We start from the raw sequence: 16052 nt of genomic DNA on the forward strand, positions 1-16052 counted from the left end.
CTGATGATGGACAGTAAACCTGTTACTGGAGATTGAGCCTCATTAATTCACAAAAGCCCCATCATCTGGTGAGTTATCCTATGATGATTTTTTTTTAACTATAGTCAATGAAAGCCACATTAGTATGTTGATGGTTTATGATCTAAATCAGCCAAGTGAATAACTACACTGAAGATATCCTAAATCTCTGAGGTAATGTATATATATTGTAATGTATAACATTAAATATAATATTAACAGGACTTATTGTGATAGAATGCATAGTACTGAACCAAGAGTAAGAAAATCCTCAGTTTGAATTCTGCCTCTGACACTTAGTTATATGATCCTGGTAAACCATTCTAATTTTTTGGTGTTCTAGTTTCTTCATATGCAAAATAAAGGATGATACCTGTACCCAATCTCACAGACTTCATATGACCCTCAAAAGAGATCATGTATATAAAGTGATTTGCAAACTTTAAAACAATATACCCTTAATAGTAGTAGTAACAAAATTATTAATGAGTTCGTCAACAACTTTACTGTCTTACTGCCAGACATTGTACTAAATGCTAGAGACACAAAGAAAGAGAAAAATAGTCCCTGACCTCAAGGGAACTCAAGTTCTATTAGAGGAGACATGTAAATAAGTAGGTATCAGTACAATCTAAATGAGAAGACAGAATTGGTGAAAGGTAAGGTACTGGCACTGAAGGGAACTGGGAAGACCTCCTGAAGAAAGTGACATTTGAACTGGGGCTTGAAGGAAGCCAGAGAATATAAAAAAAGAGGGTAAAGAGGGAGAACATTTCAGGCTTGGAGAGCAATTAGCATAAAAGCACAAAGACTGAAAGTAGAATGCCCTTTGTAAGGAAAGACAAGTTGAACTATAGAGCACATGGATGGGAGTCAAGTATAAGAAGTCTGTCAAAATTAAAAAGGGCCAAGTTTGAAGAGCTTTTTTTAAGACAGTGAATTTTATATTTGAACTTAAAAGAGTTGCCAGATTTACTAAGAAGAAGGTATCATGATTAGTTCTAGATTTTAGGAAAATAACTTTGGCAACTGTGTAGATAGCGGTCCCATTTAAGGTTTCCAGGCAAAGATACTATACCCAGGGATCATACAGCTAGTAAGTATCTGAAACTAGATTTAAATTCAGGTTTTCTTCACCCCAGATGGAGTATTCTATCCACTATGTCACCTGCTTGCCCCTAACAGACACCAGGAACTGGAATTCTTATGCTCTACCCCTTGGCTTACTTCAGCTTTGTTGTTGTACAGTCAAGTCCCAGTCTTTGTGACCTCATTTGTTGTTTTCTTGGCAGAATCCCAGAATCAGCAGTCTATCCCTTGTACGATCTAGCTGCCCCTCCATAAGGAGGGACTTAAGAGAGTTCAATTAGAAGGCTATTACAATAATCGAAGTAAGAGGTGGTAAGACATTGGAATAGGATAGCTGTTGTATGAGTGTGGGAAAAGAATTATGTGTTAGACATGTTGTGAAGGTAGAAATGAGAAGATATAATAACAGAATGGATATGTGAAACGAGTAATCTGAGAATGACAGTGAAGTTGCAAGCCTGGGTAATTTCAAGGATGATGATGCCTTCAACAGAAAAAAGGTAACTAGTAAGAGGGGAAGGTCTCAAAGAAAAGTCAATGAGTTTTATTTGGATATATTAAGTTTAAGATGTCTACTGGACGTATAATTAGAGATACACAAAAGGCAACTAACTAGCAAACACACACACACGCACACACAAAACCTGGAACTCAGAAGAGCTGGATATACAAGACCTAGAAATCATCTGCATTTTTGTGCTTAGTTCAGTAACAGACACATAACAGGCACTTGGTAAACATTTACTCATTACTAAATACTTATTGACTTAACTTGAAACAAACCAAGTGTACAACAACTGGGGAATGACTAAATAAATGATAGCATCTGAAAATAATAAAGTATTATACCATAAAAGCAAATATGAATAAAAGACATATTAAGATTAATATGAAATAATACACAGTGAAAAAAACAAACAAAATCCCCCCCAAACATACCAAGACTACAACTATGCAAGAAATATAAATAGCAAATAAAAAACCCAAAAAAACCCAGAAAAATATACAAAAGAAAAAAAAAAGGTTCAGAAGGGGACATGGAAAAGAAAAACCAGGATGAATTAGCTGCTATCTTATTAAAATAAAAAGTAAATTTTTTAAAACTGCAAATTTTAAAAAAATGCAATAACTGCAAAACAACTTTTAAAAACTGGCTCTTAACAGGAAAAAATAATGATGAATGTTAGAGGGGATGCAGGAAAACTGGGATAGTGATGCATTGTTGGTGGAGTTGTGAATGAATCCAACCATTCTGGAGAGCAATCTGGAATTATGCCCCAAAAGTTATCAAACTCTGCATACCCTTTGATCTAGCAGGGCTACTACTGGGCTTATACCCCAAAGAGATACTAAAGAAGGGAAAAGGGCCTGTATGTGCAAAAATGTTTGTGGCAGCCCTCTTTGTAGTGGCTAGAAACTGGAAAATGAATGGATGCCCATCAATTGGAGAATGGTTGGGTAAATTGTGATATATGAATGTTATGGAATATTATTGTTCTGTAAGAAATAACCAGCAAGATGAATACAGAGAAGCTTGGAGAGACTTACATGAACTGATGCTAAGTGAAATGAGCAGAACCAAGAGATCATTATATACTTCAACAACGATACTGTATTAAGATATATTCTGATGGAAGTGGATTTCTTTGACAAAGAGAAGATCCAATTCAGTTCCAATTGATCAATGATGGACAAAAGCAGCTACACCCAAAGAAAGAACACTGGGAAATGAATGTAAACTGTGTGCATGTTTGTTTTTTTCTTACCAGGTTATTTTTACCTTCTGAATCCAATTCTTCCTGTGCAAGAAGAGAACTGTTCGGTTCTGCACACATATATTGTATCTAGAATATACTGTAACATATTTAACATATATAGGACTGCTTGCCATCTGGGGGAGGGAGGGGAAAAGTCAGAACAGAAGTAAGTGCAAGGGATAATGTTGTAAAAAATTACCCTGGCATGGGTTCTGTCAATAAAAAGTTATAAATATTAAAAAAAAACAAACTAGCTCTTATAAAACAACTAAAATCAAGCTTTACATACCAGTATGACCACTCAGAGCATGAAGGCCCTGCCCTCGTTGACAATCTGTTGTATAAATATTACAATCTCCTGCTCCAGCACTTATCAAAATAGCTCCACCACTTTCTGGACCTTCCATAAATGCCAAATCTCTAATGGTCCCATCATGCATACTGAATTCCAGATCAGGTCCTGAAACAGTAATTTAAATTTTTGAAAAAGAAAAACATAAGAACTATGGCAGAGGGACAGCATAATATGAGGAAAAGAACAGTGATTTTGGAGTCAAATGATTAAGATTCAATCTCTGCTCTACTATTACCTGCTTAACCTTATGGAAATCATTTAACTTGTTTTGGGTTCCTGTTTTGCTCATCTGAGCTAAATCTTATGAATTTAAGGAATGCTACTGCATATTAGTGTAATAACATGAGATTATAAAACTATCTTAAATCTTATGCATCCCATTACACATAGCTGGGGTTCTCCAAGATATTTTTAAATTTAGAATTAGATTTTACAATCCAATTAATTTCCCCTGGATAAATTATAACAATATAAACTTGAGAAATCAAGGACTATTTTTCATAAATGTTAAAGAATGACACAATAGCAAAAAATAAATAAATAAAGTATATAAGTAGAAAAAAAGACTCAAATTAACAGCACCTTTTGATTTGACCAAACTTTTATGGTTAGTCCTCATTAGCAACTTATAATAGTATTATTGATCCTCTTTCCTCTTCCTTCCCTTCCTCTTTCACCTCACTGGAATTGAAAGCTTACAGAACTCCTGCTATATTCTTAAGTCTCATCCAAAAGAAGAAAAGAAAAGAAATACTAATCAGATATTAACTAATCCTCTATTAGTACAATCCTGGATAATTAGTTAAAACAATACATTCAGGCTCAAACAATATCTTGTCAAATTTAAAGTATATAAATGAAAAAAAGATAACTCTTAAGCATAAGCTAAGCTTTTTCTTACTTGCAATTAAAATTTTTAAAAAGCATTTTGTCAGAGGTACAAGGGAGAAATTAAAAGCATATATCCATAAGAAATTTTTGTGCCCTACCTGTTGCATTACAAGTCTCTGCATTAAAAGGCAGTACTTTGACATATTTATCATTAGAGCCAGTAGCTAATAATTGGCCACAAGGACTCCACGCTACACAGTAGATTGATCCTTTATGATGTTTATTCCTCTTAAATCGTACCACTGGCTGCTTGGGAGAGCTATATGCACTAGAAAGAGAAAAGTAACTGTGATGTAGTAACCATATATCACACACACACACACACACACACACACACACATATATATATTTTCCTTGTTGATAAGTAGCTCAAAATAACACTTTATGAAATAATGCTTATTAATGTATTAAAATTCATTTCTGGTTTAATATTGCTTCTAGATAATAAAAGGGTCAGAACAATCTTATATCAGACCTGATTTTGGTTGACAGTTTTTTTTTTTGATATTTCAAAATCTAGGTGCCTTCTTTAAAAGTTTTCTTTCATCCACAGCTAGCTTTACAGCTCACTGAGCAAATGTGATATACTATGAACAATGATAAAAGTAATAATTAGAATTACATAGTGCTTTGATCTCATTTGAGCTTCACAATAATACTGTGAGGAAAATGATATTAATATCCCCATTTTATAGACAGACACTGACTTGCTCAGTCATACTTCCAGTAAGCATCTGTGAATTCAAGTATTCCTGACTCTGAGATCAGAACTCTACTATGCCACTTAGATACCATCTTACTAACAAAATCTCTTTTCTTTTTAAAAAAAATTATCACAATAATTTAAAAATGATTAGTTTATATGTTTAAAAAGACAAATATCAAGCAAGATATTACATCTCTCTCACATATAAACAATCAGTTATAAGTTGTAGCCAATTAGATATCCACACAAAAGTCTGGCATCAATATGATGACCCCCCCAGGAGCTCCCAAACGAGAGGTAAACCAGTCAGTATACATTCCAACAGAGTAGCAGACCTTAAAATGCAATGTTATACAAAATATAAATTATTCTTTTTTGTGGTTGTTATTGTATTTCAGTTATGTTCAACTTTTAGTAACTCTTGGAATTTTCTTGGCAAAGATACTAGAATGGTTTGCCATTTCCTTCTCCAGTTCATTTTAAAGATGAAGAAATTGAGGCAAACGGGTTTATATGACTTGTCCAGGGTCATACAAGTAGGGTCTGAAGCTGAATCTGAATCAGGTCTTCCTGAATCCAGGACCAGCACTCAATCCACTGTGCAACCCAACTTCCCATAACTATTGTTATTTTTGTTACTCTGTCTGATAGTCAATTGAATCCACATGTATTATTAAGACATAAATAATATTTTAAAATTAATGTTCACTTATCCTTATGAAGATTATTTTATAAAGTTAATCAGACACATCTATTTCAGGTATTTTTATATGCAAAAAAAAAAAAACTAATACAAAACAACTGGTAGGAAAAACTAAGTAGGAAAGCCAACAATGACAATTGAAAAGGACCAATATGACAATTAAAATATTAAAACAATGATAACTAATCTTTTTGAGTTTCATCATATATACATACCTAGGATCAATGACTTCTGGATAGGCACATACTCTCAAGGTTTTTGAATTTGAGCCAACAGCATACAAATTACCAACTGGATGAAAAGCCACAGCTCGAACTGCCTGTGTGTCTTCTAAGGTGTTAATACAAACAAACTGCTTCTTTGACTTGTCTCCCTGAAGAAGGAATGTTTTAAAAATTAAATATATATTGAGTTTTAAATATATTTCAATTGTATGTTAAAGTATGATTCCTATCTATCATAAAGCTCAATTAACTAAAAATCAGATGATTTTATAAGGTTCAAATTTCCCTAATTTTTATACTTTTTCTTTGTTCATAAACAAACTAAACTCAGAAATATTCATGTTTTTTCAAAATAAATTTCTTCTGCCACAATAACAAGATATAGGAACAAATGTATAACATCAAATTGAGTTTTTTTATTTTTTCAGTAAAATTCCATGAAAATTTATTATGAATATTTTTTATTTTGTACTCAGAATATTTTTGTTCTTGTATTTAAAACTAATTATGTAATAATTTTTTGCTCCTTTGAATTTTCATGTATGTATGTATATATATATATATATATATATATATATATATATATATATATATATATATATTCACTTACATAATAATTGCCCAAATTTATATATTGCTTTGAGGTTTGCACAGCACTTCACATACACTGTCATATTTGCTCTATTAAACTTCTTTGATAATACAAATTTCCTATCCAGCCATGTAAAAAAGTGATGGGTTACCACACAAAGTAGATAAAGGGAAAATGGGTAGGAGTGAAATTAATTGTCAGTGAAATAACCACAACCTGCTAATAATAATGACTGCCTTTGCCAAATAGCAAATTTCTCACATCAAGCAATTATAAATTAAACAAAGAAGGAAGAATGAATTACTAATTATTTTAAAAAATGAAAACTTTTAGAAGTATTACCTCATCACCTCTTGACTTTGATAGAGCACCTGAAGAATCTGAAAAATGTGGCTGAATGACACAATGTTCTGTTGTACTATTTGAACAAAAAGGCAAAGTCAGTGCATTTTGAATATAAGAACAGAAACAAGATCAATTGTAGTTTTCAATCTCTTAATTTTTATTAGATCAGTCAACATGCACTCATTAAGCACAAATGTCTAGCATTGTTCTAACTATAGTATAATGTTTCAATACTGGTAGTATTTAAAAAATAAGAGAGTTTCCAATTAGCTGAGAAACAAGAATAACAGAAATGGACATAACAGGAAATTATAATGATCGATCAATAAACATTTATTAAGCGCCTACACTGCTCCAAGCACTGGGCTAAACACTATGATACTATTATGATGATAACAATTATTTCTATAATGCTTTGAGAATTCCAAAGTACTTTACACATTTTATGCTCAGTTGTATAAAAAGAAAAATTAGCCTTTTTGACACTACTCAGGGTTGACAAATCTATAAATGCTACAACTTCCAAAATTATTAACCCATATCTTACTGTATTTGCTCTAGTATATTCTTAACAGAATTCTCTTATCTCCAGCTTTCCCCTCCAAAAAAAAATTATTTTGAATTTCTTTTGTATCTATTTATACACATACATGCTGTTTTCCTCAATAGAATGTAAATTCTTTGAGAGCAGGGAGTATTTCCTTTGTTTGGCTTAGTATCTCCAGTGCCTGACCCATAGTATTTGTTCAATAAATGATTGCTGACTAATTGCCCCTAATCCTCATAAGGCTGAAACACTGAAGAGTGATGGTGGGTGTCCATGGGCAGAAAAGAATAAAAGACTCAGAGATAACAGAAAAAGCTGTGTTTATCACTAGGAAGGAGGCATGACAAAGTAAGTGCTAACTAGATGATAAAATTGGAAGGCAAGTATATATTGCAAGGGACTTAAGGGACTAAGATGTGAATGGGAAAGAAAATAGCAAAATTTTGATGGGTTTTTTTTATGTTCCCCAAAATACTGTTACTAAATATGAATTTGGTCCACTGTAATATTCTGGAAATTTAATCTGACCCATCTGGTCAAAAAAGAAAAAGGCTTTTCCCTACTTTCTTCCACAAGCAGTTGCCTATCCTTTTATTTGTTTGGAAGGGATACTAGGTAAGATAAAAGGAAATGCATTTTGGCTTGTCAGTAACCAAATGTGTTTTTTTTTTTAATTATTATAGCTTTTTATTTACAAAACATATGCATGGGTAATTTTTCAGCACTGCTCCTTGCAAAACCTTCTATTCCAATTTCTTCCCTGCTTCCCCTCAGCCCCTCCCCTAGATGGCAGGTAGTATAATGTATGTTAAATATAGTAACCAAATTTTCAAGAGAGAAGAAGGCAAGTACTACTCTGACCAAATCAGTCACCTATTATTTATTAAACACTTACTAAGTACCATGCTCTCTGATAAGCACTAGAGATACAAAGAAAGGGAAAAAAACTTAGTCTATACTATTAAGAAGCTCACAGTCTAATTGGCAGAGACAACATACAACCAACCAAATATGTACAAACAAGGTAGATACAGGATAAAGTGGATGTAAACTTAGTAGGAAGATACTAGCATTCATGAGAATCAGGAAATGCTTCTTGCAGAAGAGAATCTTTGGCCAGGTAAGACAGGAAGTAGAGGTAGAGAAGACTCTTTTGGACTTGGGAGAAAGTCAGTGAAAATGCTCAGTCAAGAGATGGAGTGTCATGGGCAAAGAATGGTAAGGAGGCCCATGTCACCAGATAACAAGGTAATCAGGAGGCCAGTGTCGCCAGGTCACAGTATAATCAAGTGACCTTGAGTATGCAATTAGAGTAACATGTAGGTTTATCAAGGGATTTCAAAGCCAAAGAGAGCATTTGATATTTGAATTTGAAGGTAACATTTAGAAGGACCTGGATTTGTTTGCATAAGAGGATGACATGGTCAGACCTGCTTTTTAGGAAGAACACTTTAACAGCTAAATGAAGGAGGGACTGGAGTGGGGAGAGAGAGTTGAAGCAAGCAGAACTACTAGAAGTTCAAGCATGAGGTGATGAGAACTTGAACCAGGGGAGTGGCAGAATCAGAGAAGACAAGAAGGCATATATAAAACATGTTATAAAAAGTATAAATAGATTGGGGAAAATGAATAAGAAGTGAGATCTAAGAAACTGAGAATGAAACCAACCTGTGGGCCTAGTGGTACTTATGAATGAGTAATATGAAAATCAGAAACAGGAAAGGGTTTGACCAAGCATATAGTTTTTATCAAGATTGTAGAGTAGGAAGGAACTGGGAAGCATTAGAGCTGGAGAGGATTTTCGACATATTCTAGTCCAGCCCCATCAGCTGTTATATGTCCAAGGCTACACAGGCAATAAAGCAGCAAAAGTGAGATCCAAGTCCTGAGCTTTAAATCCAAAGCTCTTTCCATCATGCCACAAAAAGGCACTGGCAAACAAAGAGGCACTGGCAAACAAAGAGGCCAGGATATACCCAGGACTTGAGGCAGAGATTCCAAGAATGAAAAGGTTCTATGCTTCTCACAGTCATAGAGACAAACAAGAGACAAAGTTAAGGTCCAGATGTCACAGCCCTGTCTCCAACAGAGATAAAATGTAGTACACACAAGTCATTTAGCTACTGCCTGCCTCAATTTCCTTTACTGTAAAATGAGGATGACAACAGCACATAGTTGTTGCAAGGATAAAATGAGATAATAATTGTAAAGCACTCTGCACAAAGTCTGGTACAAAGTAGGTGCTATATAAGTGATTATTCTCCATCCCTACTCAGGTGTATGGATGGGGGAGTGGATTGTACACCGTGCAAAATGTTAGGGCTAAAAATCTTCTAATGACTTCAAGCTATAATATAGAATGGGGCACCTAACATAACAACCAATGGGACAATATGATGATGATGATGATGATGACGACGACGACAATAAGGATGATAATGATAACACAGAGCTTTACAATGTGCCAGGCACTGTGATAATATCTTTACATAATCTACTTAGCAAAATGTTAGCAATGTGATACGGGTTTGAGAACTAACTGGCATACTAAGATTTATAGTTCAGTGGAACAAGCATTCCCTTTTAGCCTTGACAGCAATCCGGGATTGAGTTGGGGAATGAATTAGAGCTTCCAAGAACTGAGAAGCAGTGAGAAGGTAGCTTTCCCAGACCAGTTTAAGATTTGAGTAAGACAAGCTAAGAACAAACAGAGGTACTGAGGCAACTGAAAGGAGAAACTATAAGCCTAGCCTGAGAAGGGAGCCATCGGGTCATACAAACATCTTATAACAGGTCTAAGGTCAAAGCTATACACTAACTTATCTTTTCAAGGACTGAGAAAAGCTCATTAAAAAAGGTCTATTTTTCCCCAACTTCCCTCCCTATACCTGTTAAGAAACTACCCTGATTTTGCTTCAAATACAAGGAGGCCAGGGAGTTAGAGAAACCTAAAGTATTAAATTAGGACAATGAGCTCTGTTTGAACGTGAGAAATTTTCCTAACTGGGAGCTCTGACCGACTGTAATTGTACTAATAACTTTTTGTTTGATATCAACTCCGCAAAACATTTAGAGAATGGGGTTACCTAGACCTGAAGGCCATTATACTGTCTTGGGCTAAAAGTGAGCTAATCTCAAATGTGTGACAGGAAGTAGAAGGGTGGAAACAAAAAAGGCCTCAAGTGCATTTCATCTTCATCCCTTCCAAAAAGGAAGCAATCAAGTTCTTCCGATAGTGCTACATGCCAGTTTTATGGCAATATTTCTAATTGTAAGCAAACTAAGTACTTACATTTGGTTTCCCCGAACAGGTGACTCTTCAAGAAGAGGAATCTGGTTTGATGCATGGTTAAGAGGAGTGCTTGTATTAACATTTTGCAAATCTGGAGTGATCCTCTGAGTAGAGTCTGGAGGAGGTGTTACAAAATTAGCAGAAGTGTTGTTAGATCCATTTCCTTTGCTTCCATTACATTGTTTGCCAAGTGTTGGTACTTCATTACCAAGACTATCCATACCAATATTTAATTCTCCAAGCTTTTGAATAGATCTGTAAGACAATTATTTCGAAACAAAATATATTCATCACTTCAAAAAGGATGAAATCCTTAAAAAAAAAGAGAAAAAATTGTCATAGGTCATTTGTAATAAGTTTACATACTAGAAAATGATAAATCAATTATGAAAAGCAATTATTAGTCAATTTACTAAAATTGGTGTCATTATTTCTTATAGCACTAATGTCAAATAACAACAGATTTCTCAAATGACTTATCTTAATATTCAAACTAACTATAAAGCGGAAGGTTTTCCTTCATTTTAATATGTTTTCTTACAAAAAATAGTTTTTATGGAAAGTTCCATTTAATATCATGCTAATTGTTAATATTTTTTAAAAACTCAAATTAAAAGTTCAACTAAAATCTTGTTCTAACTCCTGATCATGATATAGAGGGAACTCTGGTATAGCCAGATGGCAGACAAGAAGATGGGAACAAATAACCACAATTCAGACCCCAGTACGTGGTAGAAACATGGCCTTAATGGTCTGATGCTAGTTTGAGACACTGAGTTATATGAATTTTAATCACTAGTCCCCCAAGGCATGGTCTCTATAAGTCTAGAGGCCAAATCTCCAACAGTAGGTGTATTAGCCCAGACTACTAGACTATACTTCAAGCCTAGCAGATTCCTAGAAACTAGGCCCTGGAAGGCTTAACATTCTCAGAATGAAAACACTCATGCTGGGGCCCAACTATTCTGATTGCTAAGTGAGTGTAAACTGGCCCCAGACCACAAAATCACAAGATCCCAGCCAGCCAGTGAGCAAGGATATTATTGAAAGTCTGACATTGCTAGATGATTAAAAGATAATGGCCTTTAATATCACATTTGGTATCAACAAATTTCCATTGCACTCAAGGTAAAGTAAAATGTCAATAAAATGAATTAAATAAAACTAATTTTTTGGGAGGGGTACAGAATAGATTCTGCAGCCAATTTCAATTTACTCAGAGAACAAATGAAAAGGAAGAAAATTGATCTAGACTGCAAAGAATTTAAACAAAAACAAAACCTTACTTCTTTCAAAATTTCCTAATCTGAATTCATCTCCTATTCCTGAATCGTTTGGTGTCCTTTTCACCAAAGTCTTTCACTAAGACCCACTTGTTTATTTTTCTGTTGTCACTGAATCGTTTTCAGTCATGTGAGACTCTTTATGTCACCATTTAGAGTTTTCTTAGGAAAATATTGGAATGGTTTGCTGTTTCCTGTCCAGCTCATTTTACAGATGGGGAAATGAGGCAAACAGGGTGACATGACCTGCCCAGCATCACACAGCTATTAAGTGTCGAAGGCCAGATTTAAACTCAGGAAGATGAGTCTTTGTGATTAAGGCCCAGCACTCCTTCTACTGTGCCACCTAAGTGTCCACTTATTCACTGGCACAGAATAAAAGAATTTTTTTTCATAGAATTATCTCTCTTCAAATGAGAATATATTATATTTCTTTATTTCAAGATGGGGTTTTTTTATTATGGGAGAAGCAACAGTTTCAACAAATAAGTTGTTACACAGTAGCTAAGCACTTCTAATTAAGGCAGGCAGTAAAGTGGAAAAATTAAAGAATGAGGAATCTGAAAAATCCAGAAACTATTAAAAGTTATCCCATTTGGAGGATTTATGGAAGAACATAAACAAAAATAACATAAGATGAGAAACATATCTAAGCTGCAACTCTTCCGTGATACAGCAATTCCAATGAAATATCAAATTATTAAATAAGAGTATACTATCTGGGAAAAAATGATTGTGGATCAGCTATGTTTGCAAATTTCTAGAAAAGCAGAAAAATATTAACAATAATCAATACATGAAATAAAATTAGTTGAATTTCTATAAGCTCATTCAGAAATGGATATTACCCTGAAGGATTGGAACATAATCATGTTCTAATCAGTTGTTATACTTTAAGCTCCAAGTAATAAGAAAGCCAGTTTCAGAATTACATGTAAGAACAATTAAAAGTCAATGTCACCTAATGATGACCCTAGAGTCTCAAGAGTCCTTTGTCCAGCATTATTTTACCATGTAGTAAAATAATTAAATTAATTATAAAAATATTAAGTTTATCAATTATCAAATTTAGTGTCATTGCTCTAAAATGATGAAACTGATTTCAAAGTAACCTTGGCAAGGCAGAAAAGTAATTTGTCAAAAACAGTTAATTCAAGAGGGAAAAGAACACTATAGGGACAAAAAATGAATTACACAGCTATAAACCAGGTCATGACTACAGTAATTAAATACAAGTCATGGAAGCAAGGGATCCAGCATAATGAGTCACAACTTAAATGCATCCAAGACAATGTTGATAAAATGTCGTTAAATACGACAATGTTGTTAAAATATAAAACAAAAATCTAGTATGGTAAAAGCTTGGTTTAATGAGGAACACAACTAATTTGTGGACTTTTCACATCATTTCTTTTCAACCTCCTGTTCTATGGCTAATAAATCCTTCCATCTAACTAGCCCAACCAGAGACTGGAAATAACGAGAGAGTAGAGATGAAAAGGGAGGAAATCTGCTAGAGAAGAGAAGGTAGATTTCTGCATGCAGAAGGGTTTGCTTTGGCACAGACACCAAGTGAGACCAAAGCGAAGGTGCAGAAAATGGTGGAAGGTGTCTGGGTGATTAGGATTAGGATAAGGTAATAAGAAAAGGAGGAGGGAAGAGGAAAGAGCAACTAGCAAATGAACATCTTATTTTTTTTTTCTTGGTAAAATATGAGCTATAGTTCTTAATTGTTATGGTGGGAAAAGAAGGAGCCACAGTGCATTTTAGGAGGGATGAAAAGGTTTAGAAGAACTGCTGCAAAGAATGAAATAATGAATTAGAAAAGTAAAAAAAAGATTGCCTTGCCATTGTGAAGGCCCAGGTCAATTTATGATGGCATATAATCTGTAACATTTCATGCTTTTCTTATTGAGGAGACAGGTGGACAAGTAGCAGCAGTGAATGCTAGGAATTATCCAAGGCTGAGATGTGGTAGGACAAGATCAAGAGCGTTCTAAAGAGCTGAAGGCAAGTGACTCAAGAATAGAAAGAGTTTAGAGTTGAAATGGTTCACCAAAAGGAGAAGGGAGGGCAGTATAGCTAGTGTAGGAGTAATGTCATAGGGAAAAAACAGGAGTCCAAACATAAGAGGTCACAGAAAGGATAAAGAACAACAGATTGGGATCAGATAAAGAAATGTCAGAGAAGTGATCCATTTGCAGGTAAAGACAAAATCAAGAATATGACTATTGGGGCAGCTAGGAGGCACAGTGGATAGAGCACCAGCCCTGAATTCAGGAGGATCTGAGTTCAAATTTGGACTTAGACACTTCCTATCTGTGTGACTATGCGCAAGTCACTTAAAAAAAAAAAAAAAAAAGAAAGAATATGACTGTTTATGACTGAGGTAGAGTAGAGAAGTACTTCATGGGAAATAAGTAAGTTGAGGAATGATTAGGTGTTTAAGGGAATATCAGTATATAAGCTGAAGTCCTCTAGTATAAGAGCAAGAATTGGGGAGGAGAGAAAAATTATAAACCAGGCACCAAACTCTTTGGAGAAGGAAGGGGAGTGACTTGAAGGTCTATAGATCTTTAGGTTCCTGGGATTTTGCTTTGGGTAGTAGAGATTAATAGCATGAAAGTGAAAGGAAGAGAGGTTATTGAGTGATGGAAGAAGGGTACAGAAAATGATAATGAGGTATAAGAAGTATTTCAATGAGTTGGAGGAAATAAGTCCAAGTGCAGCCAGTGCCGGAAATTGAGGCCAGGGAAATTAAATTATCAGAATTATCAGGTCTCAGTAAGAGCCAGAAGATGAAAGGCATGGGAAAGGAACAGACTTAAAGTGAAAACAAGATCATTCTCTATGAAACAGGCATTCCAGAAAAGTATGGTAGAAGAAGTGGGCAGCTTTAGAGTATGGCACAGGTTGAGGGGAATAGGAATAAGGGATTGGGGGTGAGAGAACTTGGAGAGGTTGGGTGAAGAAAGGGATTTGAATGATAATAGTTGGGAAATCAAAATCACTGGGATGAGAATGGTATGACCAAGGAAAAGTTCTTAATTACTGAAGAACAAGTTTAGGTAGGTTTTCATTGTCCATATAAGTTTAACTTTCATAGAAGTTAAAACCTCTGGACTCCTCATAATAATATACAAAATAAATACAAATACAAAATAAAATACAAAGGATTAAAAAAGGAAATAAATATATTAAAGTTTTATCAAAATAGTTTTTAAAAAGTTCACAGAACTCAAGTTAAGAATCCCTGTATTAAACTAAATTTTAGTCAGGTCTTTTAATAAAGAACATAATAAGATATACGGAACACTTAGAAGGTCTACAGAAGAACGACAAAATTATTTAAAAATTGAGAAATTTGTTAGATAAGAAAAAATTAAATTAGTGGGGATAAATTAAAAAGGGAAAAGTGTTGAGGAATAACTGCCATTCTAATGTATAAACTTGGTTATTCTAGGGATAGCTATATTTTAACTTTCTTGCCAAAATTATAAGACTCTAAGTATAAGCAATGCTAAATATATTTCCTGATAGCATTAAACTAGACTATGCTACAAGAGAAATTACAGAATTCAATTAATTGAAATTTCATCAATCACTTAATAAAAATAAATAAAAAATCACTTAATAAAAAAGTGTTCAGACACTGTGCTAATACTGAGGATACAAAAAACAAAAAAGCCCTATTTTCAAAGAAATTACATCCTACTGGGGATTAAAGATAGGAGGGGTCAGGTGACAAAAGATACACAACAATATATACCCAAATTAACAAATATAAGGCAACTGGAGGAAGGGAAATGCATTAACAACAATATTTTAAAAGGAGGATAAATGGGTTTTAAAATGATTTAACCAAAGGAGGGCTCAGACTAGATGAATCTATAGTATTCTATAATTATAAGGTGCTTTGTTCATATTTGAAAGGCAAATAATGTTTAAAGAAGGTAAAAGGTACTCATAACTAATAATAATTGTTAATTACTCCCCAGGTCAGAAAAGAGTATCAAGACCATTTTCTTGCCATTGGTGATCCTCGTTTGATTAGAGAGTAAGAGGACTTATGAAAGCTTCCCGGGTGTTAGTACTTAAGGTGATTTGAGCAAATGCAGAACCTTGGTAGAATTGTGGTAATGGAGAGAAAGTAGAGAGGAGGAAACAATAAAAGATGAGGCACTTCACTGATATATCAAGCCCTCCAGCTATGTTGAGTTCTAAGTTCAGATACCATATCATGAAACAAT

General features: G+C 34.2%; 1 protein-coding gene across 6 annotated transcripts in view; it reads right to left on the reverse strand.

The window, feature by feature from the left end:
• Positions 1-16052, reverse strand: part of WDR47 (WD repeat domain 47) — a 74763-nt gene that overhangs the window by 11369 nt on the left and 47342 nt on the right. For all 6 annotated transcript variants that reach the window (XM_023503418.2, XM_031967199.1, XM_031967198.1 and 3 more), the window contains exons 8-12: positions 10520-10774; positions 6678-6753; positions 5735-5892; positions 4209-4378; positions 3154-3324 (exon numbers count right to left, since the gene is read on the reverse strand). In XM_023503418.2, the coding sequence (XP_023359186.1) occupies positions 3154-3324; positions 4209-4378; positions 5735-5892; positions 6678-6753; positions 10520-10774 (830 nt within the window). The remainder of the gene's footprint in view (positions 1-3153; positions 3325-4208; positions 4379-5734; positions 5893-6677; positions 6754-10519; positions 10775-16052) is intronic.

The sequence above is a fragment of the Sarcophilus harrisii genome, chromosome 4, assembly GCF_902635505.1.
Source record: "Sarcophilus harrisii chromosome 4, mSarHar1.11, whole genome shotgun sequence".
NCBI lineage: Eukaryota > Metazoa > Chordata > Mammalia > Dasyuromorphia > Dasyuridae > Sarcophilus > Sarcophilus harrisii.